This window comes from Ostrinia nubilalis, chromosome 12 (assembly GCF_963855985.1).
Source record: "Ostrinia nubilalis chromosome 12, ilOstNubi1.1, whole genome shotgun sequence".
In the NCBI taxonomy this organism is placed as follows: Eukaryota; Metazoa; Arthropoda; class Insecta; order Lepidoptera; family Crambidae; genus Ostrinia; species Ostrinia nubilalis.
The window spans coordinates 15,634,419-15,659,539 of NC_087099.1; the positions used below are offsets into that span (position 1 = coordinate 15,634,419).

The window sequence follows — 25,121 nt, forward strand, 5'->3', positions numbered from 1 at the left end:
TTATTGTACTCGTATGTTGTTTAGTGTAAGCCATCAACTCTCTACAGTATGTATTTCACGGTAAAAGTATAGGAATTTACTGTAAAAATCGCGTCATCATCATCGTTTCAGCCATAGGAGGTCCACTGCTGAACATAGGTCTCCCTCAACGATTTCCATAATGACCTGCATCCACCCAACCTACGAACTCATAAAGGTAGGAAGGTGCTGGATGCAGTGAAAAGCACAGCAGACTATAATATATTTTTGTTGCAAATTCGTCCCTATTCCAGTTGCATAAGATCCAGCATTGTATAGCTTGATGCGCTGTTTTTTGTATCTACTTGAACCCGGTGATACTAACGCGCAAATATGTGAATTGTTCCAGGCACGTGCCGCAAGAGCGCGCCGCTACGCGACGACACCAACAGCGCATTCCTCCATGCGCCTACGCAGGTGACGTCACAATGTTCCTAAACGAAACATGTGTTTCGGAAGATAATGAGGAGTTCCGTTTGATTTCAGTGAATAGAATTAATTTTAATTACAACCGACTAGACCACTGTAAAAAGAAAGATTTCTTACTTCTTTCATGTACCTTTCATTTTGGACTACAAACTCTTAGGCTGAGTTGCACCACCTAACTTTCACCGTAATTTTAACGATAACCAATGTTTTTTTTATGTATATTGACAGCTTTTTGACGTTTGTCAAAGTTAAAGTTAGATGGTGCAAGTGTGCAACCCAGCCTTATAGTTCTTTCTTTGGTAAAATTGCAACAAATACTGGCATAGGCAAGAGTTAATAATGGAAATTCGATATCAATAATTCCTGTAAAATACATATTAAGTCCTACTCGTAGATGGATAACACTTTATCACAGAAATGAACCTTTTACTGCAAATCAAAAATATGTAGGTAAATGGACTTCCTAAAATAGCATTTTATTCACCAGGATGACAGCTCCACCTCTCCCTCCCCGAACAAGCTCCACAAGAGCCCGTGGGGCAAGATGCGGGACATCATCCAGACCCACCGGGAGTCTGTCAAGAAGAAGTCCAGCAGAGGCTCCAAGAGTTCCCCAGATGTAGTGCCAACGAGAAGGAGGTCCTTGAGCGATGGAGGTGACAGCGATGCTCCTCCGGCGTTGACGTTGACGATACCATCTTCTGAGGAGTTGGGTAAGTCCTGATTTTTAGGTTAGACAAAAACAACCAGCTAGGAATCTCCAGACCCAGCGGGAGTCTGTCAAGAAGAAGTCTAGCAGAGGCTCCAAGAGTTCCTCAGATGTAGTCCCAACTAGGAGGAGGTCCCTGAGCGATGGTGGTGACAGCGATGCTCCTCCCGCATTGACTCTGACGATACCGTCTTCTCAGGAGCTGGGTAAGTCCTGGTTTTTAGGTAGACAAAAACAACCAACTAGACTAAATCTCCAGACCCACCGGGAGTCTGTCAAGGAGAAGTCCAGCAGAGGCTCCAAGAGTTCCCCAGATGTGGTGCCAACGAGAAGGAGGTCCTTGAGCGATGGAGGTGACAGCGATGCTCCTCCCGCATTGACTCTGATGACACCATCTTCTGAGGAATTGGGTAAGTCCTGGTTTTTAGGTTAGACAAAAACAACCAGCAAGGCTAACCTTCCTCACAAGATTCTGGTAACGATGTATTGATTCAGAGGAAGACTCTCTTTTACAATTAAAAATTGATTATCATTAGATATAGCCTCATCTTTTTTGGGAAGTTGGTTCAAAAGTTAAGATAATCTTAAAAACTTTCATGACGCCGAATGCATAATATCTGCTACATTAAACAAAGCAGACTTGCATACTAAGGAGCAAGATAAAAATTCACAGTTTACAGAAAGGCAAGTCTGGCAATTTGCCTCGTTGTTTGTAAAGATACAAATGCATAGAAATTAGAGTTGTTTGCAGCAGTTTCAAGCTAGTGCCAGTTGTAAATTCTTTAACCAAGTTTAACCTTAATCATATTTCCTGCAGAATCCGAGCCTTCCCACCCGATCCTCCGCAAGCAGCGGTCCTTGGAACTGGGAGCGAGGCCTCCTCAGCACCGGCCTCCGAGGGCCTCCAAGTGGACCAAGGTCAAGAGGGCCTTCCTCACGTCTGCCTCCGCCTCCGTCCCTTCTAGCCCCAGCCGGCATTCTGCATTCTTCACTGATGCTGGTAAGTCTACTTTAATATACTTATGCCTCATCAAACCTATCGTGTCAGAAACTCTTGAAATATTGAATTCAGTTGCTAGTATATCACAGTCGTTGTTAGCAGTGGCGGCGTAGCATGGCTTGGCACCCGGGGCGGTCCGCACCCCCCCCCCCCCCCCTTTTATATCCGGGGGCTATGGCACCCCAGAATGGTCTGGTCTGGTGCCCCCCAGGATTTTTGGGTTTCCGATTCGAAGATGAAAGATGTTAGTACGAATTAGCTATATGATACCAATTGCACCCCCCCCCCCCCCCCATTATGACATAATCCTTATCATGCAGATGCGCCTGTGAGTACTAATCTGCGCGACTTTTGTCACCCCCTGATGCTTGGCACCCGGGGCGGACCGCCCCCACCGCCCCCCCCCTTACGCCGCTACGTTGTTAGCATAGTTGTGCTATGTTGTTGTGTTAAAAGTATTGTTATTGTTTGTTCTCTGTAGCTGTGCCTTAAATTAAAAAATAAAATAAACATGAAGATGCTTTTGATAGTAAAATCTGTAGAATAGTTGTCTAGCCAAAGACTGGAGTGAATAGGCATTTACTGAAAAAGTGTGCTCTATCTATCTTACACCTCATCATCATTTGCCTTCAATGAGATTGAGGTCAACTGCATAGCTCTGTTTCGAATAAAATAAAAGATACAAACACGATTATAGAAACAAATAAGCTGTACGTTTTTTGTAATTATTGGCAAAACAGTTTGCAAACTGATTGATAACCACTTGTTCACTCCTCGGCATCATGTCAGTTGCACTGAAAAAGCTGTTCTAGATTCGCGAAGAATAAGGACGATCTTAATCAGTCAATTTCACGTCTAGTATTCTTCAAACTCTAGCTTTAACTAGGTGGTCAACAGTTTCCATTATCCTTTCAACAGAATCTTTCCAAAGAAATGAAAACCAGCAATAATTCATTGCACCGTATCACAATGTGGCCGACAGCTGGCAACGTTCCAGCAGTGCGTTTATACGATGCCGTCTGCAAGTTCTTTGCTTTTAGAACTGTTCGGCTGCTTGAAAAGCACCGAGAAGAATGTTTTTAGACGATACTATTGCATTAGGCTGATAAATACCGTTAGTTAGTTTTCTAAAATTCAATAGTTTTAATTTTACGTAGGAATTATATCTTCATAATATGTCATGAAAAATGTCAAGAATATTGTTTATTTTTATTGTTACCTATTTATCTTATGATGCTCAGGCTCGCTACAGTACTTTGAATTCTGAAAGAAGTAAACTTACGCCCGTATTCACAAACCATTCTTGCTTAAGTGAAACAGCAAATCAAACACACAGCGTGGCGTTAAATAGAGCTCTGCGATTGGTTCATGTCTCACCCTGTGCGTCCACGCGCACTGTGAGACCTCATAGTAATGTTTGTGAATACGTGCGTAAATTTTGTGTACTAATTACGTTTCATGCCCAATCAATCTACACAATGTTCTGTTCAATAGGATCTGATAAATCGGAAATTTCTTATTAAAAATGCTTTTAGACTTTTACGCAAATAAACCAAATTTACAGACGACGGCATTAAAAGTAAACACTGGCTTCTTGTGTAGTTGAAACAGGTATAGTACCTGTTTCAATCCAGTACTAATTTGGAACTAAAACATGATTGTCTGATGGGCTGACGACTGTACAATCGAGTCTGAGCAGTGTATGCTTATATCGGAGCTTTTTGCTAACAAAGAGTTAAGATGATGGATTCTCTAAAATAATGAAGAACGAAACTGCGAGGAATTTAGACAGTAAACATTTCTGTGACGACGAAACATTTCAAATTCGATGAAAGTTTGCGAAGATAATTTATACTCGTAAAATTGCTTGCTATTTGCTATTGATTGTGAATATGACAAACAAATGTGTCCAAAGTGATCTATTGCATGTTGAGTCGTTTTAAGCATCATTAATAATATCTGTCGAAAATACTGATAGTAAAATGGTCAAGAATTTAAAAAGATGAAAAGGTAATGGTTATTGAAATGGTTCGTGGAAATCTTCTAGATGTTTTCAAGGTGTACTTTCATTCTAATATTGTAACAATGACAAACAACAAGACAATAATACATGTCATTGTAATGATATCGGGCATTTGGTCTCATGCAGTCAGTACGGTATGTTTTGTCCAAAACACAGTTTTTGCCTTGGAATTTCGGCCAAGAGACCAAAACCCATACTATTAGTAGAAGCGCAACATTATTGCCATGTTATTGTTGTATTTAGTATTCTGGTAACATTACTCATGGTTCAGTCGGGCCTCTCCACGTCAGCGAGGACCTTGGCTGCTATTAGCGGCAATCAAAGATTTACTATGTCGATAATATCGACACATGTCGATATATCGACACTTATCGGATTCCACTACGAAGAAAGTTTGTTTGATGTTCTTGCGGTTTAATGGGAGTAAAAAAGTAGAGATAACTCCAATTAAAATGTCCATTCTAGGCTCAATTCACAAGATTTTAGTTTGATATGAAAAGAAGTTAATATCTATAGAACTGAAGTTGTGAAGAAATCAGGCGAATCTTTAGTAAGTTTGGAACCTTAAAATTTTTGGTATTTTAAGTAAAACTTTTAAGTTTATATGTCAAAAATTAATTTCAGAAATTGGTAATTCAATTAATTTGATTTTTAGGTTGCTAATTACGAGTGTGTTCCGCAATAAATTTCCAGAATTTCAAATTTCCAGTAACTTTCCAGAAACGTCCTTTTAGCACAATTTCAGATCAAAGTTGTCCCGAATTGGTGAGTAATAACGCTGCGATTCGGCTCATTTCCCCAAATCTCGAAACCCAAACAACGTTAGCAACAACCCACTTACTGAACACCAACAAAAACATTGAACACGAGTACACATTAAGGAACACGCGGATTCACCCATTAAAAGTTGGCAAAGAGCCACGTGAAAAATGAGTAATTAGACAACAAGGGACATTCACCTTTGCATACAAGTCTGGTGTTGAACCATAGCGTTTTCCAAAGATTTTCCATTACTGACGATAGGTCTAGATAAGACTGAGCTGGTGTTGAGAAATTTAGTAAGAACAAAGTCCACGTGGACTTGGAAAACGTTAATTATGCAAATAATGTGACGACGTCCATTTGAGTGAGAGTGGGAAGAAGGACATGACGTGGAAAGGTGAATGAGAATGTGAAAACAGTATTTGACCGAGTTTTTCGAACCACACATACCTACGTAAAATAAAGTTTAATTTCTTACAACAAAATGTATTTCTGGCTCTAAATTTCTAACTAGATGTCAGCTATGTTTCTACCTTCATTAATCATACTAATGAAACCCGATAGCCTACACGAGTCGAGCATTCCCAAGAGATCGCGGATATCTTGAAGCACTTACAGCTCTGCTAATAGATCCACATCCTGCGGCCGAAATAGTTCTCTTTAATCCCTGACAAAAACAAACCACTGGAACGTGTTTCTGCTATTTTGAAATGCTAGAATGTAGAATTATTGGGAACTCAGTCAAAGAAATAGACATTTAGATCAAAGATACTGACTACAAGAAATACGACATCTGATTTTCTAAATAGAAAAGTTGTATATTTTTAGTTTTTTTTTCCAGTATCTATGGATAATAATTTTATTCTTTTAAAATGTTACAATTAAAGATTATTTTGATTCAGGTATCCGTTTACGTACCTACTAAATAAATTCAGAAGTGCAGATTCATGTCACGTTACAATAAGGTATGGTCAGACTACCAACAAAAATTTTTTTCATTCTTTCTTCTTTCTTCTTTCTTTTCTTACAATATTTTTTCAGCAAGCGCGGTAGAAAAATGCACTCGTTCCGTTTATTTCTTTTAATTTCTCGCATACCCAACCATAAATCTTCAGCTGGATAAACACGAGCGGTATAAACATTCAAATGTATCGTAAACGCCGTTTCGTAACCGACCTCTTTGCGTGTGCTCGATTAAAGTGCAATAAATGGAAATACAAAAATATGTAATCATAAAATGTTACGATTTTACGCCTAAGCCAATAACCCAACTTTGATGAATTTTGATATTGATTTATATTAACTTTAGAGTAAAGATACTTTTGGTCGCAAAATACTAATCACTAATGAGGAATGTAACTAATGAGTTAAATTTGGGGGTGGGTGTAATAAAATCTGTCATGTTAGCAACATGAAAACGCAATTTTATGTTGTTTGTAATAAATGAAGCTTCAAGTATTACGAGGACTAATGGCAAAGACTTTACAGAAAAACCGCTCTCAAATACTAGTATTTAACATAAAAAAGATTTCGATAATAATTATAGTGTGAACTCATGAATATTTTAGTAAGAATAAAGTAATATCAAAGATTATTAAATTTTAATAGCAACTATTTATCACCTTTAATAATTTCCTTTGAAATCAAATTTGTATTCATTGAGCCTAAATCACTTTGCAGTTTAGCTAGCTTCTGTTTCAAGCTTGGCTGTAATTCATCGTTATTCTCGGCAAGCATTCTTCTGATTATATCATTTACGTCACTTTTAGGTTTATCGCTTTTATGTTTATCTTTTTTAGGTTCTCTTTTATCGACATCGATGACTGTAGCATTATTTTCTTCAATAAACCTATCAACATAGTCTTGGTTGTAGGTTTGGTTGCCATTGACACAGTTTCTAATTTTGTACACCAGTTGGAATGCTTCTTCTTCGGTGGTCTTGATGACTTCTATGAGGCAGGCTTCGTGCATCGCCCCGTGAGCCATGAGTTTTGTTAAGCCCACCACTCCGTCTATAAGCTTGCCAGTGACATCCATCATGGCTGACTTAATTATAGGAGACTGAAATGAAAATGCTTATTGAACAAAATCATCTAATGATTAATTTTCAAATCAAATGAAATCTGAAGAGCGATTTCACTTTATGCTAAATTTAAAGTTCAATGTTTGGAGTTATTGTTCCGGCACGAGCTACGAGCTGCGTCGAGAGAAATTCAGATAATTTTGGAATGCATCACAATTTTCAGCTATACTATGATAGCAATCGAGAATAAGTACCAATCAATATCTAATAAGCCACTATCAAATAGTCGCTCTTTATTAATTAAGGCATTGTTTTCTATCATCACGTAATCTGAAAATAGATTCTGGATACCTCACGAAAATGTAAATGTTAAATACAAGCAATTTTCACAAATCATGACTTACAAAACTCTAACGAGACACAACACTATCCTTTTGTTATCTAGTAAACAAAATTTTCTCTTCCAGCTCTTGCAAATAGTCAGTAAAAAGCGTAACAAGCTCATAAATGCTTGTCCATCAACGTATTCTGTTACATCAACAATGTCCAGCTCCCAATCTGCATCTCAACACTTACGATGACCTACATTCTTGGAGACTCTTTGATGATTAAATTTAAACTCATCACCTTCGAAATGACGCACTTGATGACCTTCTTCAGGGTGTCGTGGTCGTGACCGCAGACTTTTAGCAGGTTGTAAATTTCGTTCTTTTGTTCGTAGAGCTGCAAATGTATTAATAGATGTAGTGTAATCCACGTTGATGGAATAATGTTTAGTCTGCCCGATTATGGATCTTTTGTGTTTATTATCTGTCTGTCTATACTTGTGGGTTTGTTTACATTATCCACCTTAAGATTAGCAGAAATTTCATTATATTAATAGTTTTATTGTATGCTATAAAACAGAACAAAGAATAGAAAGTGACGGGTACAACATTCAATAAAATTATTCTTATCATCTAAGATACTTAAAATAATATGACGTCTTTCCCAAATAGAGGCAGGGCTCAATCAATTTAAGACTTCATAGTTGGGGTAGTTATATATGACTCGATTAGATCAACCACGCTTTAAACAATAAGATGTTGTTAGCCCAATAAAATAAATAAATAAAGATTGAATTCCTTTTAAAGGGTCCTACTTTTAAAGGCATAGATCGTAACAACAGTGAATCCTTGCTTGTGTTGTGAAATATTTTATAGCATTTTTGTAACTGCCAACTTTAACTGTGATCTTACCGGCTTCAACCCTACATTGATCATGTTCTTCAGCACCATGACCTTCCGCACCGCCTGCGCAGGGTCGTGGCCGATGAGCGCGTACCCGCAGACCACCATCTGGTGTAAAGCCTTCTCTGCCAGCGCTGACGTATCGTTCTGGCGGGCAATTAGGCAGGCGTCCAGCTAAAACACCAGTGTAGATTAGAATCGAATTCTCTGTACTTTTAATTTATAAACTATGTAAAAGAAAGCCTTTGCAGCGGTTATGACGTATCAGCCTATATGCCACGGTGCGATGCTAGAACTACAATGATGACATTAACATAAAAAGCTTCAATGTAGTCATAAGTTACTTTTCTGTAAGTAAGTAAGTAGTCACAGCAGTCACGTAAGCGAAAGGTAGATTTTATCCTAGTGGCAAAATCACTGTTACAAAGGGATCTCAAAGAGGAAAAATCTTGAGACAGATCACTTTCTTGTGGGGATATAATTATTACATTGTATACCCATTCAGTTCCCAAAAAATATCAATAAGTAGATGCAATTGCTCGTGCCCTTCCCTGGGTCTTTGAGAAGAAAGATTCTTTCTATCTTATGGAAAGTTTCTTCACTCTTTGGGAACATGTAGAGACTAGAGTCACCTCAGTCTCGCTGTCCTTCTTCATGCCGTCGAGCTGTCCCTGCAGCTCCACCAGCCGGTCCTGGATGTGCATTGTCCCGTTCTGCAGCAGCAGCTTTATCTTCACCAGCACCATGTCCACTGATCTAAATTATGAAGATTCTTTGAATTGCTTCTCAAAAAAGGACTTTTCACAAACCGTCATTAACAAAATTGATAAGGAACCTACTGAAAAACTTTTATTTACGATGGAAAACATAACAAGGTACCTAACTAATAAAATTTACATTGAATCAAACAGTGTTTTTAATTATGCATATAACCAATTTAGTGTGATGTTACCGCAGCATTATCCAAACTTATTGCCAGTTGTTATCAAATTCATGACATTTCTATTAGTTACTTGTATCAAATTATTTCATGGAGTACCTTTCCAAATCCACCTGGAACTTTCTCTCGATGCTCTGCAGCAGGTCCTCGGCCAGCTTATGAGTGAGCTCTTCTTCGATCACTTTGTCAACCTGGTCTTTCGCCACCTCTATGCTGTGGCTGCCTTTTGACAGCTAAAATAGTTTGGGATGTACTTTTAAGCTTAGTTTTCAGTCGTTTGGAGCATCGTTGAGAGAACATAGCACGTTTGGAGTAGCTCACAAATTAACAAACGATTCGTCTCTACATTATGAGTTACAAGATTATATCCTTGGACATTATAAATAATACAATTAGCATAACTATTTGTGTGTATATTTGATGAAGCATTCCTTCGCGAAGAAAGGGATAGTTATAGTACAAGAATGTTGTCTCAAATCACCTACCTTACGAATGATTAAAAAAATATCATAATACTAAGGTATGTTATTCATATAGTTATGTGGTTTTTAATCAACATTAAAGTCATAAACTCACCACCAACACAGATAGCATCGTATAAAACATGCGTAGACACCCGGCATCCCTCATAATACCCGCGTTAAAAACGGCGAAAATAGCCGCGCCGAAATAACTCCTTCGAAGTACCCTCGCGTTTACGACCGCGGATATCGTAAAAATTGATTTTACTGCTATCGGAGTGTGCTGTAAAGTGCCATTCACAACTGGATAGCCGAATTTTCTTACCTAATTGCAGTCATCGATACATTTTTCTTTAATACCACCAGCCTATATCCTAAATCTTCTGTAACTCTCACTAAAGAAAGTTACAGGAGATTTAAACCTTCAAAGCGTGTGTAGTTAGGCCATATCCCTCCAAATTATTTGCCTCTGGTAATTGGCTAATGACGCTCTCAAACAACATGACTGTTCAATAGCCTTGTTTCAAAAAAGTTTAATTGTTATCATCATCATCATCATTTCAGCCACAGGACGTCCACTGCTGAACCAATGATTTCCAGATCGACCGGTTGGTAGCATCCAGCGCCTCCTGCTATCTCCATTCTTATCTGATTATAAATATTTTTAAAAAAATATTGCTGTTATAAGTAACTCTTTATTTAGATTTTCGATTTCTTCAAAAGAGTTCATGCGAATGGGCCCTTACAGTTTTTGTGGAATAGTTAATTTCGGCCAAACGCCGGAGTGTTTGGCAACCGCCGATATCGCCTGTTCATCATTAACGTGACAATTAAACAGTTTTATACCGGTATAAATTAATCCTGAGAACTCCACTATGATCCAAGAGTATCTGGGATTAGCGTGATTCTGAATTAAATCATCATAACTGTCAGTTTGTATCTTAATTTCGAAAATAACGGAGATTTGATGGGTTGATCGTAGCCATCTTAATTTCGAAAATAACGGAGATTTGATGGGTTGATCATGGCCCTTTAGAAATTTTCAATGTTGTCCGTAATCAGAACAACTACGGACAAAAAACGGGTGGACCTATTACACTAAATTATTAATCTGAGTCAAAAAATACACAGAAATTAGTTAAGACAATATATTTAAAAGCACAAAGATTTTATCCGCAAAATCACACTCTTCTCCGACAGCATTTGTTGCGACATTTACACATGGATTTCTTTTCCCTCACACAATCAGTGTCATCCTGAAACAAATAAATTATAATTGAAACGAAAGATCTACAAACAAGTCTGGATTCTTACATAACGCTTCTGACAAGCTGTAAAATAGTAACTATCCTTCGTTCGTTCGTTCGTTTCAGCCGAAAGACGTCCACTGCTGGACAAAGGCCTCCCCCAAGGATTTCCACAAAGACCGGTCCTGCGCCGCTCGCATCGAGGTACCTCCCGCGACCTTCACCAGATCGTCGGTCCACCTAGTGGGAGGCCTGCCCACGCTACGTCTTCCGGCTCGTGGTCGCCACTCAAGAACTTTCCTGCCCCAGCGGCCATCAGCTCTTCGAGCTATGTGCCCCGCCCACTGCCACTTGATTTTAGCGATTCTGCGGGCTATGTCGGATCTCCTCATTTCTGATTCAATCACGCAGGGAAACTCCGAGCATAGCGCGCTCCATCGCTCTTTGGGTGACCTTGAGCCTTCTTATGAGGCCCATAGTAAGCGACAACGTCTCAGATCCGTACACCATCACTGGCAACACACACTGGTCAAATACTTTTGACTTGAGACACTGCGGTATTTCGGACGTGAGAATTTCGCGAAGCTTCCCGAGCTGTAACTATCCTATTTTAAGCAAAATATTTCGAGTCAAAACTACCTATCTTTGACAAGAATACAGATAAAAGTGTATTTGATTGATGGTAAAGCAATAAACCAGCCGAAAATTTATTATTGTTTCTTTTGAATTTACTTCATAATTTTTATCGACTACCACGCCCCCTTTTGCGTGCCCTTATGGCCAGTAGACTGACCTGGCTCACTGTGTCACCAGATTGTAGCTTGCCTATAACCTGTCTGACACTGTCTGATTAATCCGTCTCGGCCACAGATCTCGACCAGAAGGGCGCGCAACCCTCATCACGCATTGGTTCCCGCTGAAAACCAGCTTCTCGGCATGACGTTTGTGTCATGTCGCGATTTTTGCTGAGCGGGCGCCTATTCAGCATATGTTTTTATTTATTGTTTGTTATGTTTTTATGTTTTTTTTTATGTACTTACTCTTGCTTTGTATACCTTAAATTATAATTATGCTGAATAAAGACATTCTTATTCTTATTATTATTCTTATTCAATGAAAGTAGCTGAAACTCTACCTTGTCAGAACAGCAGCCAGCTCTGCAGTAATCGTCTCGGTCATAGGTCGACAGTGCCATGTAAAACTGCAATAGTTAACGTATAATATTGGTACAAGTATATTTTAGTATCTTTATGCTTCTAACGGAATCGATAGATAAAGGTACCTTTATTTTAGCATCGTACAGTCCATCTATGGTTTTACAAATCATCTTATCAATGATCACAAATGTTTTATCTGCAAATCTGTAAAGTTTAATTTAATAGTGAGAACTTTAGCATGTTATTGTAGTGAACATTCATACTAAATTGTAAAGGTCTAAAAGTATTCATAGAAGGTCGAATCATCAACCAATCTCTTACCTGACCATGAAATCGTAGAAATCACACAAACAGATAAGGCCTTTTTTGCTTGCTGGGACATTTTTTGCGTCACATATTATTTGAGGATCACCAAGTGGAAGATACTGAAATATTAATTATAAGGATTAAATACAAATATAAAGTTCAATAGCTGCTTATTTGTATTGCCAAATGAAAACAAGAATCCATCAACAACAGCTCCATTACTTCATATTTCGGAAAGTAAAGCACTTACTTACCAATACAAAGAAAGTAGTGACTATAAACAAACAAACTTTTGTTAGACATAAAACGGGACAAGCACTGTGACCTGAAATGATAGGAAATATCACTGAAACTCGTAGTTTCTTATGAAGAGTACTTAGTTTGGGAAAATACAGGAATAATCGAACTCACCACTATAGTTTGGTGGCATATTTTAGCCACATCACCAGAACAGCAATCACATTATGAAAAACATCTCCGAAAGCCTTGTTTGCTTTCTTTAGTGACTGAGAACCTGTTATTCCTAATTCATTGTAATAAAAATATTAAAATTCACGTTGAGTTTTACTACAATTTCATGTTTTGACTTTTGACGCTATCTTTCACGTTTCCTTTGAAAGATGCTAGAAATCTCATTTCATTTATTTTTCAAAAAGGTTCATTACGTATCTATTACGATTCCACTATGTATGCCACTAATGTGATTCCATCATGGAATTTGAGTTCTTCATTGCCCAATGAAGAACACAGAGGCACTCTCGACATCCTGCTCACCTTGCTATTGAAATTACCAACCTAAGTTGCCATTGAAAACAATAGTAAAAGATTTTACCATAATAAAACATCATACTTTATCTAGAGATTTATTAATTCATAAACACTATTATTTACACTTTTCACAGAGAGGTTTATGTTGCAGAACCACATTTAATTTCATTTCTAATGGACGTTAACTATTTTTTAGTCTCCTTCCTCTCAGCCCTTGGGCACTCTTTCAAACAGGTCCTGCCTTTTTTAATACACTTTGAGCAGAATCCTTTTTCGGCCATCGATTCTTCTGAACTTCCTGGGCCCTGTGTTACAGTATCAGGCACTTTTAGATTCTTTGAAAAATCAGCAGCCATTTCTTTCAATTTTAGTTTATCGTCCGGGTTATCTAGATTTATTTTGTTTTTATCTTTACTTGTTCCTTCTTGTGCTGATTCCAGTTTTCCGTTTCCTGCGGGAGCTACATCGCCGTCCAGTTTTTTACTGTAATTAGAAATGGCAGATTTTTCCCTGACGGCACTTTTTACTTTATCTATGGGGTTTTCTTTATCCCCTCTCTCAAAGCTGAAGTTTTCATTTGATTCGCAGTATTCTCTCGTACTTAAGAGCTGTAAAAAGTTTTGGGTTAGGTGATTTCACACAAGACTGACGTACTCATAAATCCCATTAAACCTATTCGTCTTACAGTAACTAAATACAACAACAATAAAACAACTGATCAGAAACTTACTTGAGCATTTCTCTGACAAGTGATGTTGCATTCAAAAACTCTCATAAGGTATTCGCACAAATCTTCAACCTGAACAAGAAAAAAAATATTTTATTTACGAGGCCACAAATGAACCACCAAACACAAAAGACAAAAATGATAATTTTCTTGTCATGCGAGTTAACAGGTCACACACATTCGGTTAAGTGACTTACCATTTGTAAGAAATAGGTGACACAGTTGGATGTGCATTGGATGACCTCTGTGTAGATGTTTGTTGCAGGTCGACAAGTTCTGAAATAAAACAGGTTATTTTGAACATTTAACAGTGTTTTTTGATCAAAAATCTAATATAGTCATCGAGATATTTGCAAAAAGTTATAACAATTTACCTGAGAAAATGTTCAATCAAAGCACAAGGGCATGATTCACAGTTGCAGTCCCGACTGGGCCCAGCAACGCTGCCTCGAGCCGTTATCTGACCTTGTCGTAAGCTGGGACCTTGTAAGCCTGGGCCTTGTCCTAAATTCGGGCCTTGCCCCAAAGTCGGGCCTTGCCCCAGAGTCGGGCTTTGCCTCACAGCCATGTTAGGGCCAGGTAAGCCACTCAGGCCACTGAGTCCACTATGCTCGCTGTGTCGGCAAGAGAGTCGGCAGCTGCCCGACCAGATCTGACGGATAGCGGACGCTGTTGCTGCGAATTGGTTTTGGGAGGTCGTCTGAAAAAATTTAGAGACAAAATCTTGATACATATATCTTCTTCTTCTAAATATAATATAACTCAAAGGTAGAAGTAGGACTGACTGACTGACATAGTGATCTATCAACGCACAGCCCAAACCACTGGACGGATCGGGCTGAAATTTGGCATGCAGATAGATGTTATGCCATAGGCATCCGCTAAGAAAGGATTTTACGAAACTCCACCCCTAAGGGGGTAAAACGGGATCCACGCGTACGAAGTTACTAATAATAACATAATATTTTAGAATAAGCTAAACAATATGGAGTTACATTATTTCTCATAAAAACTTTATGAGAAATAATGTAACTCCACGTAGGATCAGTACAAGAGGTTACGATCTTTGACACTGATTTTCAGCGAAGAACCTATTCGCAAAGCCAGAGATGACAGAGGCAGAAGAAAAATTACTTTTGTATCAGAATTTATGAAACACAATGTGTAAAGCTAGCGCTTATGACTTACGTATGAATATATCAGTGCAAATAGTATCAAGAGGAAGATGAGATCGAAGAGCATTGGTAATCACGGTTTGCCACCTGAAACAATAAACCAATTTTTCATGCCGATTTTCCACATTTTCCTCGTGAATCACAATTTCTGAGTCATAATAATGTGCTGCTTATTATGTTAACCTTTTAACATCGTAATTCAAATACAAGTAAACTAACTAACTTATGATACAGAAAATCTTAAAATACACTTCACCAGAGATATTCAAGAATCTTTTAATAGCATTGTATAAACCCGTTAGTATTTTAGTTCCTTTTTTATGATTATTTCGGCCATTCTCACGATTAGGCGTTCTCAGCCTAATTACCATATTATTTTTGAAATTTGGCTTAATTGACTTAAACGCATTTAAATATAAAACACATGAAAAGTACGAATTTAACAATCGTAAAGGCGTCAAATTATTCAAAGCGGTTTTCGCGTAAATGAGATCCAAAAATTTTATGGTCACGGTAATTAGATAAGGCTAATACTTAATCTAACGGTAATTAGAAAATATATGTAAAATAGCAAAAAAAACAACATCATGCATTGATAAATTTGTACACAAATAATAGCGTCATATAAAAAGCTGTAGGTACTCTTAATAGCCCTTTGCAAAAAGAAGAACACTAATTTCTATTATTTATTGTATCATTATATTTTCAGTATACTGCAAGAATCGAGGCTATAACAGGAACACTTAGTTTCAGCAAGAAGGGGCTATGTGTCACATTTAAAATGAGAGCATTTAGCTGAATCAGAATCTGAATTTTGCATTTTGCTTTAAATGTGGTACAAACGATGGATACAGATAATGGATCAGGAAATTTGACTTTTTGGATATGCATAAATCGAAAAATGTATTAATGATATTAGTGTTTTTTCCTCTTTTTAATCTATCTGTGAGCAGCCATCACCCATTATCAGACTAAATTGAATTTGTAATAATGACAGTTCCAGCTCTGCATATCCCATGATTTGTCACCTCGATTCTTTTACAATAAGTTTTCAGATTGATGCTAATCGCTTTCTCCTGAGCCTGAATGCAGAATTCTCAGAATTTAGAAGGGATGCAGCAAATAGATTTCATGACGGTCTAGTCTTTGTTTGTAAGCTTTACAGGAATTTTCTACATCCTCTTTGACGTTTGGTATCACTTCAGTGGACTTTGTAAACCGGTCGATGCCATAAATGTCTACATGGGTTTTAGGATGCATTTGTATTTTGTTTGTTCTTCAAGCTTCTTCTGCCCAGTATCCATTGCATATCACGAAGTTTTTTGCATAACAAAGCAGGTAGGATGCAGTCTAGGATGGTACAAAGTGCCTAAACACTCTCGTTTTAAAAAGGCCCATTATCTGTTCATTTGTTCCCTTTTGTTCTTAATGTGAACACGCTAGGTAAGTGTTACTGTTGGACAATCTCATCTTCTTAGGGCAAAGTTAACATGGATAGATTTTAATGGTATTATATTAGAATTAATTAATGATTTAACATGTTAATATCAATTATATTAATAGTAAAAATAAATATCTGGTACGAGACATGTTTCACGCAGGGGACATCTCCTGTAGGTCTAAGATGCGCGCCGTGATAGGCGGTTATCACGCCATTTTATCGATTTTGCCCATACAAATTGCCGTCGATAAAAGTTATCACGGCGCGCATCTTAGGCCTACTGGCCATCAGGAAGCCCCGATTTCACTCCAGCTAACTTTTTTTTGTGAGGTTACCTTAGGGGTTAAAATATACTCTAAAATCCAACAACCATGCAGCAACTGAACTTGAACATTCGTCATAAAATCGAATCTATTTCGAGGTAACTATAACGAAAGCTTTTCAAAATTTTGATGTCAGATTGGAAGCAAAGTCCGTAAAGTTGTTATGCGAAAGTCTAGGTATTTTATAATCATACTTATTCAATCGTGAGTGCAATTTGTAGGTAATAACTTCATACAACGGTGATTATAAATATATGGTAATTAGTACATGGAAATTAGAAAACGATAGTTTTTCTTCAAAATTTCCAAAATCTGCAGGGTATGCGAATACTGTCTTACTATAACGTATGGAGGCCAAAATACTGATTCTATTTAAATCAACAACGTGGATCTACCTTCAAAAATCTAGTTTAAAAATAAGGACATGGTAAATAGAAAAATTGAAAACCAAAGATATGGTAATTATACTCTTACGCAATTCATCGACGGTACGCCAACGCAATAGACGTCTACTTGCTTACAGGTCATAGAACTAACTAAGGGCTCGCGCCGCGCGCGTAAATGATGTGTCAAATATTATTATTTAGGCTTGTGTGCCCAAAAACAAAAAACGTCACGGGAATTAGGATTTTCGCTCGGACAAGCAGTTTTTTAATTCTAATTATTTACAGAATGGTTCTATTGAATAGATATTTTGCCATGCATAAGACAATCTTTTATACTCTTTAAAATGTTAAATGGAGTAAACCAAATCTTTACGACATAAAAATTACAGCCAACTTTTAACATTAAGTCGGTGTGCGGACGCGTAACGGTAATTAGAGAACAGGGTTTCATGAAATTAATTTAGACACAAATACTTAAAATAGAGGCCTATGATTTAATGCACAACTGGATAGGGTTGTTAAGTAACATATAAAAATACTTGCATGTCTCTAATTTGTCATTTTTAACGATTTAACAGCCCGGACACGCAAAAACTAGCTCATCTGAGAATGGCCGATTTAATTAAATTTCAAGTTATAACGTGTTTTAAAAGCTCTATTTAAAAAAATACTATTGCTGGAGAAAGGCTGGTGATAACAAACTGGAATACGAATTGAAATAACCGCGAAATCTCACATTGTTTCAATATGTTTACTTCTCTTAATAACTTTTGTTAGACCATTCTATTTTCTTTGCTTATTTCTCTTTGTTTTATTACATTTTTATGCGTTTTTGTCCAAAAATGTTTCAATGGGTAAAGAATTCAAAATGACACAAACGTGTCTGACAGAATTTATGATTGAAACGTAATTTTTTTAATTAATTACAGCATTGAACTTCTGTAAAGGGTACAGAGAACGAAATGTAATTTATTATTGTAAAACAGAGGTTAATCCATCTACGAACCTTAAGTTCGATTTATTATCATTTTTATACTGAACAGCTTGTCTAGTAACTCTACTTCTTATTCGTTTCGCTCTTGGTAGAGCGGTCGTGGTCACTTTGAGGCGTTCACTTCGATTGTAGAGGCGGATGTACCTAGCTCTCCGCACGATCACCCGTCATCTCGCCCTGTTGGCAGACTGTCTGGTGCAGTCAGTTATGCGGTTTCCTACTGCTGATTTTACTTGACCAGGACAGTCTAGTCTACTAAAATAGTTATAGGTATTTAGCATTCTCAGAACTTTCCTAACAAGGTTGTTTTTAATTTCTTCCAGAGACCGAAGGGCTAAGCAGCGGCTGCGAGGCGAGTGGAGTGCGCGAGGAAATCGCGCGAAACTATGCTGAATTGCAGTCGCGGCTGGGCCGGGAGTTCCAGGATAGGAGAGGGAAGCTGCAGTATGCAGGTAAACAATCAAAGTTTTTCAGAGCATGAGTAAACAAGAAAACAGGCATCTTCTGGCTATATCATAGATTGTATCTGAACCCTTCGAGTGAGATCATAACAAACATATTTGGCTTTAGTTCCAGTTAATATTGATTTAAACTTACACAAAGTACAAGAGCCGGGCTTATGGTCTAAGTGCCTTGTAATAATTTAAAGGCTATATCATATATTGTCTCTGCACCCTTCGAGTGAGATCATAACAAACATATTTGGCTTCAGTTCCAGTTATTATTGATTTAAACTTACACGGAGTACAAGAGCCGGGCTTATGGTCTAAGTGCCTTGTAATAATTTAAAGGCTATATCATTATATTGTTTCTGCACCCTTCAAAAGCGATTATTTTAACAAACATTGGCTTCATTTCCAGTTAATATTGATTTAAACTTACACGAAGTATAAGAGCCGGGTAGGTATATGGCCTAAGTGCCTTGTATGCAAAAAATATTTTTCAGAGAACCAATAATCTGAAATTCTGAAGGTACCTGAAAATCCTGGGTTATATTTTTAATATCAGACACTTATTAAAGTCTGATGAAACGTTTGAAGTGACTTTAGTTGCAACTTATACGATTGAAGAAGACAATTTAAGTTTTTGCTCACCCATGATGTTACCATATTGTTATTGCCAGTTTGTTAGGAGTGAACTATCTCCTATAGTTTCAGCCACCCGCCCCGTGGCGACGGAGGAGCAGCTATCAGCAGACTTCCGCAAGAAGCTGACGGAGTGGCAGCGCATGAAGGGCGTGAGGCAGCCACCGCCGGTGCCCGCGCGACAGGACCTCAGTGAGGACTTCCTCAAGAGATGGGGTGAGGACTGGTTGAAAAATAACCCGTGGGAGACGAATGGCCCTGAAATCCTGCCTATTCAATACTCAATACTCAATCGTTTATTGCATAACCACATTAGCATTCACATTAGGTCTTACTATTTAGGCAGTTATACAATGTGGACCCAGTTAGGTTATTAATATCCGCCTTCCCTTTGGAAGGCATTGGTTAGCCTTCTCTTTGGAGGACATTGATTGTGTTCAGTAGGTACCTACTTATCCCAGACGCTCTCCTTTAAGCAGTACTGGGAACATCCCGGATTTTTGATAGGTTCAAAGCCCCATTTTAAAGATTATTTGTAATTTGCTTTTTGCACAAATTACCCCCTCTCGGTAAGCTAAATATGCTTGTGTTACGAGTGGGCTCACCACAATAATCGAGCGGGGGTGGAATTCGAACCCGCATTCCTCGGATCTCGAGTCGGCCTGTCCGACCGTTCGGCTATCAGGTGGTGGTATTGAGAGGCCATTTTCCCGAGTGACCCAATAGAATCTCTATAAAATATGTTATTGCTTCAGATCTTTATATCTTTGGAATTTGATGTTTGTTTTAGATGAATGGAAACGCATGAAAGAAACCAATTCAGTCCCAGCTTGGGAAGAAGAAGCAAAACCTGATGAAGTACTGGTTCAAACATCTACTGGGCTTTTCAAATTCCAAGGTAAGATTTAAAACAATGTAGACATGTTTTTCATTCTTTCATCTTAGCTGTGTTTCGCCAAATGAGTGAGGATACCGGAGGCCCAATTGGGGGGGAATGGGATTTAAAAGGTTGACAGCGCACTTGTGACTTCACTGATGTTGCGGGTGTACATGGGCGACGGCAATTGCTTACCATCAGGTGATCCGTCTGCTCGTTTGCCTCCTATCACATAAAAAAAAAAAAAAAAAATCTTTTGTTTACAGTGTAAAATTTTTAGATCGTTACATCCACAAAGATGCGCCCCACCATCCTTCCGCTAATGTTTCAGTGATATCGGTACCAGTTAAATTATCCATGAGTGCACCCGCACACTACAATAATGACGTTCGGATTGCTCGGATCAAACCCGCGCTTCCCTCGATCAAAAATTGGCGGCGCGCGTGTTCGTGGATGAAACGATCTATACCTTATAAATAAATTAACCAATCGGGTGCACCCATATATCTGGCTATAATGTTATATTTGTTTATTACAGGAATATCCCGCTCCTTCACTCGCAAGCTACACGAGTGGGAGAAGTCCCGTGGGATAGCCCCAGAAGCCTCCACCTCCGCATTACTGCGGGCTGCGCGCGCGCGTAATAAAGCCCCGCCTGCGCCACTCACGCGCACCCAGTCTGATGGCAGTGTAGCGCCATCTGCGGCTGGGTCCGGAAGACTGCACGCTTCGAGTCTAAGCGTCAATGACGCCGATGACTTCGAGTCGGAGTACGAGGGTCATCATTCTGTAAGTAGAATATACTTCACTTTGTTTATCTCACGCGCACTCAGTCGGACGGCAGCGTGGCGCCATCTGCGGCTGGGTCCGGAAGACTGCACGCTTCTAGTCTGAGCGTCAATGGCGCTGATGACTTCGAGTCGGAATATGAGGGTCATCATTCTGTAAGTACTCTACTTTTATTTTGAGTCTCACGCGCACCCAGTCGGATGGCAGTGTGGCGCCATCTGCGGCCGGCTCGGGGAGACTGCACGCTTCGAGTCTGAGCGTCAATGATGCTGATGACTTCGAGTCGGAGTACGAGGGTCATCATTCTGTAAGTAGAATATACTCCACTTTGTTTATCTCACGCGCACCCAGTCGGACGGCAGCGTGGCGCCATCTGCGGCCGGCTCGGGGAGACTGCATGCTTCGAGTCTGAGCGTCAATGATGCTGATGACTTCGAGTCGGAGTACGAGGGTCATCATTCTGTAAGTAGAATATACTCCACTTTGTTTATCTCACGCGCACCCAGTCGGACGGCAGCGTGGCGCCATCTGCGGCCGGCTCGGGGAGACTGCATGCTTCGAGTCTGAGCGTCAATGATGCTGATGACTTCGAGTCGGAGTATGAGGGTCATCATTCTGTAAGTGAAATTGAATGTTCTTTATCCTACTAAGTCAAAAACCCGCCTGATTTATCACACCTTCTAGTCTAACGATATTGTGAGTTGGTGGTGCTTCTTCGTTTTCTCAATTAAGCTGATTTGAAAAAAAAACTACGTAGTAGGTACTTATTATCATTCTGTGCCAAAACTTACACTTTTTTAAATAGGTACACTGATTCCATTGGTCCAACGTTACTCACAAATGTAGCACACATTAGCTTTCAGGAATGACGCCAAACCTTATTGCTATTTCAGCTGGAAGCCGAAGACGAATGCGACGGCGTCCGCGGCGCAGTTCTCGTAGAAGTTGAAGCCGAAGAAGTCTGCACCGCCGCCCCCCTCGTGGCGGTGTCCCCGCGCCACACCCCGCAGAAGCCCGTGTATACGTACGGGCAGGCGGAGGCGCGACTGCTGTGCGAGACCAACGCGACCGTGACGGGAACTGCCGTGCTGCAGCCCACTGGTGCTGGTGTGGATTCGGAAACTTATTTTGTGCATGACTAATCTGTTGACAATCAGCATCATGAGGCGTGGGATCTCTCCACGAAAAACATCATTTAATTTGAGTAGTTATGTTTTCAGATTCTCGACGAGTGAAGGCCAAAGAAAAAACTGAATCTGTGGCTAAAACTCCACGTGAACAGGTAATTCAGAATAATAAAATATTAATGTGGATAATAATGCTATTTTATGTAAACGAATTTAAATTGAATATTATTCCACAGTCAAAGGACTTTGATAAGAGCAACAGAAGAAAAATAATCCGCCAACCTAGTATAGAAGAAGATGCTTTATTTATACGGAAGACAATTGAAGAAATAGAAAGAGGAAGCTCATCTCGTTTCAGGGAAGACAAAGATACTGCTGATGAAGAAACTGTAATTGAAAAGATAGATAAAGACGTGCCATCTACTAGTAAAGGGGTTATTTCAAAGAACTCTAAACAAATAAGTCCCATAAAGGAAAAACAGTCTAGTATGGAAGAAATTCAAGATGATAACAAACGGAGGGAGAACGATAAATCCAATGGTAAAAAGAAGTCAAAATCCAGAGCACGGTTAGAAAGAGAACAATCCAAACCTTCAGAAAGTGACACGGAGCAAGATGTTGATACAGTTACTGTGGAAATACCAAGAAGAAGAAAACGTCCGCGAAAAGCATCTGAAAGACCAAGAACTCCGCCAATGGCACATTATCATACCGATTCTGAAGGAGAGGTAAGCTATCATTACAACGTTTATACCTAATAAAACTCTGACCACTATGAATTAAGTATAATATGTAGGTATTTCGTCATTTATTCCAGGTCTTTGTCCTCAAGCTAAAAGCACCAGAGCCTCGTGATGGCTCGCCAGAAGTAATAGTTAAGACCACAAGAAAAATATTTTCACCTGTAGTTCGTAGTGGCGAGTCAGTACCAAGAGCAGTCATACCATTGGACGTAGAAGATTTAGCTGAAGTCACACCCTCGATGGAACACACTAGTCACCAAAATGAGCCTAAAAAGAAATCGGAAACTAAAATGAGTAGGATCAAAAAAGATGCTGATAGTCGATCCAAGGGTTCTGGTGACCTTCAAGATATAGACGATCAGAGGCCAAAAACAAGGCCGCCTTTGCCATCGTCTCCTTCGTCGCAAAGAAAGCCCCAACCAAAAGAAACTGCTCCGTCTATCCGTATCATGATTCAACGGTACAACATGAAGATCAATGAAGACGGTAAATTCTTGATGAATTTTGTTTTTCTTGTTCCTACATTATCAAGCTTATTAATAATAATGGTCTTTATTCTACAGGTCATACATCTGGAAATAGTAGTGGTGCTTCTTCTCCTGCTTGGCGATCACCAACGGCAGAAAGGCGGCGACCTCCTGACATGCCCGTAGGGGTGAACATTAGGTCAGTAATTAACTAAATTTTATTACCTACTTAGAAGATACTAGCTGGTTTGTTATCTGGATAATTTGTTACAGGAATAACCCATTCCTCGAAAGAGAAGTTCAGAAGTCAGCGAGTGCATGTCAACTATCCAGACGTGACCAAACATCGGTGGAAAAACGTCTCGTTCCCGTTCCTACCACTGGCATGGATGGCGTTTTAAAATCCCATAGCGCTAATGCCTTACACCCCGAACAGCCCAAAGTGGAATCTACCGCTACTTTAAATCAAAAGAAAATCGAAGGCAGTCAAGAGACTATCAGATGTACCACAGCAAGCACAGATACTATTGTGCCGGATTTGACGAGAAATCTTCCAGAATGTCCAAGAGAACTACCTAATCCTTTGCCAGTTTTGAGGCAGATGTCTGACGTCATTGTCCCAAGTGTAGCGAAGTTGATATCAGCTGACCCTGTATGCTATCAGAGGTCTGTGTCGACAGTGGCTGCTCCTACGAGTTATGTTGAAACTGAAGCTGCAGCAGCAAAATTATCGGAGAGAGCAGCGAGGATCCGAGCGGCTAGGGAACGGTTCCTTGCTTCTCCAGTGCCGATGAGGAAAGATGGAACTAGTTCTACCAGTGATTTGAGGCCAGGAGACAGGTAATTTATCTTCTTATTCCCGTTAATTTAATTTTACGTGGAGCTCTATTGGTTCTGCAACTTCTCAACAGAAATAACATTTAGTACGTACTTAATTAGATATTAGTCTACGAGAAATTATAATAATTTTTCTAACAATCAGATCTAGCCGCATAAGCTGTGAGAGTGACGTCACTGAATCTCAAAGTTCCAGCACGCAGGAGTCGAACCTGGGCAGGAGCGCTTCCACCGGGATGGTCAACGTAGACCGAGAGGCCTGGCAGAGGGTTGCTGAAGGTAAGGAGCAAATTTTGCATGTTTATAGCAGATACTCAGTGCTAAGCTCGAAATTGTCTTTTAGAAAGGAGAATAACTTGGTTTCGGTGCTGTAAATCTAAAATTCTTTCAAAATGTATGTGGTGCCCAAATTACTTTATCCCCGTTAACACCTCCTAAGCTAAAGGTTGTGTTTTTTAAGGTTTTTTTTGGGTTGGGTTTCACCGTCCAGCGGTCGATAGGGATCGGACTAGCGTTGATCAAAACTTGGTAGTCCGACACCGCCACCGTTGGCACGGTAATACTATAGATAGATTACCGTGTGTGCCGTTGGGCTTTATTAACAAAGACCATAATATCCATTTGGTCAAATACCATTATCAACCCATGACCTACTTGCGTATTTTGCCTCTCCCGGGTAATGTGCACTTTCCCACCAAATATTCTAGTCTTCTAACCTTCAAAATAATGTATCTCCAGTAGGCGGTGGTCGTCGCGAAGGCAGGTCAAGATCGCGGTTCAGCCTGGCGCGACTGGCTGCCAAGCTGAGGCGGCGCGACGAAGGCGCTGTCTCCAGCCTCTGCCGGCAGAGCCTACTCGTGCAGCTAAGAAACAAGCACTGAATACACATTATACACTCTTTGAGCGTTTTATTCGGTTGGTACAGTTCTTCAATCTTCTAATTGTACCTACTTGGTATGTAAAATTATTTCTTCACTTGCTTTTGCTTTTCCCGATATAGTAATTCTAAGGATTTTTTGGAACGTTGGTAAATAATCTCAGCCGTAGGTACATGCGCGATCTATGGTAGAGTGAGTTT

At 39.4% G+C, this 25,121-nt stretch overlaps 4 protein-coding genes across 7 annotated transcripts in view; 1 reads left to right on the forward strand and 3 right to left on the reverse strand.

Moving 5' to 3' along the window:
* LOC135077037 (uncharacterized) overlaps positions 1–24,931 on the forward strand; it is a 30,011-nt gene extending 5,080 nt beyond the window's left edge. Inside the window, exons 3-17 of one of the 4 annotated variants that reach the window (XM_063971629.1) lie at positions 368–435; positions 935–1,160; positions 1,974–2,156; positions 18,442–18,570; positions 19,270–19,419; positions 19,994–20,101; positions 20,619–20,869; positions 21,763–21,976; positions 22,078–22,151; positions 22,233–22,724; positions 22,814–23,225; positions 23,303–23,405; positions 23,480–24,046; positions 24,189–24,322; positions 24,782–24,931. In XM_063971629.1, the coding sequence (XP_063827699.1) occupies positions 368–435; positions 935–1,160; positions 1,974–2,156; positions 18,442–18,570; positions 19,270–19,419; positions 19,994–20,101; positions 20,619–20,869; positions 21,763–21,976; positions 22,078–22,151; positions 22,233–22,724; positions 22,814–23,225; positions 23,303–23,405; positions 23,480–24,046; positions 24,189–24,322; positions 24,782–24,924 (3,254 nt within the window). In that variant the 3' untranslated portion in view covers positions 24,925–24,931. The remainder of the gene's footprint in view (positions 1–367; positions 436–934; positions 1,161–1,973; positions 2,157–18,441; positions 18,571–19,269; positions 19,420–19,993; positions 20,102–20,618; positions 20,870–21,762; positions 21,977–22,077; positions 22,152–22,232; positions 22,725–22,813; positions 23,226–23,302; positions 23,406–23,479; positions 24,047–24,188; positions 24,323–24,781) is intronic. The other 3 variants (XM_063971632.1, XM_063971631.1, XM_063971630.1) reach the window with 3 other exon arrangements.
* On the reverse strand, positions 6,553–9,833 carry LOC135076626 (uncharacterized). Its single transcript, XM_063971050.1, has 6 exons — positions 9,710–9,833; positions 9,233–9,366; positions 8,826–8,949; positions 8,203–8,367; positions 7,592–7,687; positions 6,553–7,002 (listed from the first exon to the last, which is right to left on the reverse strand). Exons 1-6 carry the CDS (start codon positions 9,761–9,763, stop codon positions 6,553–6,555), a joined length of 1,023 nt encoding a protein of 340 aa, XP_063827120.1. The 5' UTR covers positions 9,764–9,833.
* LOC135076609 (uncharacterized) lies at positions 10,735–12,902 on the reverse strand. Its single transcript, XM_063971038.1, has 6 exons — positions 12,716–12,902; positions 12,559–12,629; positions 12,320–12,423; positions 12,124–12,202; positions 11,977–12,042; positions 10,735–10,850 (listed from the first exon to the last, which is right to left on the reverse strand). The coding sequence occupies exons 1-6, from the start codon at positions 12,732–12,734 to the stop codon at positions 10,776–10,778; spliced, it is 414 nt and encodes a 137-aa protein (XP_063827108.1). The 5' UTR covers positions 12,735–12,902; the 3' UTR covers positions 10,735–10,775.
* LOC135076610 (uncharacterized) lies at positions 13,154–17,997 on the reverse strand. The gene is made up of 6 exons (XM_063971039.1): positions 17,861–17,997; positions 14,988–15,061; positions 14,174–14,499; positions 13,997–14,075; positions 13,803–13,871; positions 13,154–13,680 (listed from the first exon to the last, which is right to left on the reverse strand). The coding sequence occupies exons 2-6, from the start codon at positions 15,039–15,041 to the stop codon at positions 13,258–13,260; spliced, it is 951 nt and encodes a 316-aa protein (XP_063827109.1). The 5' UTR covers positions 15,042–15,061; positions 17,861–17,997; the 3' UTR covers positions 13,154–13,257.
* Positions 24,932–25,121: the final 190 nt, after the last annotated feature.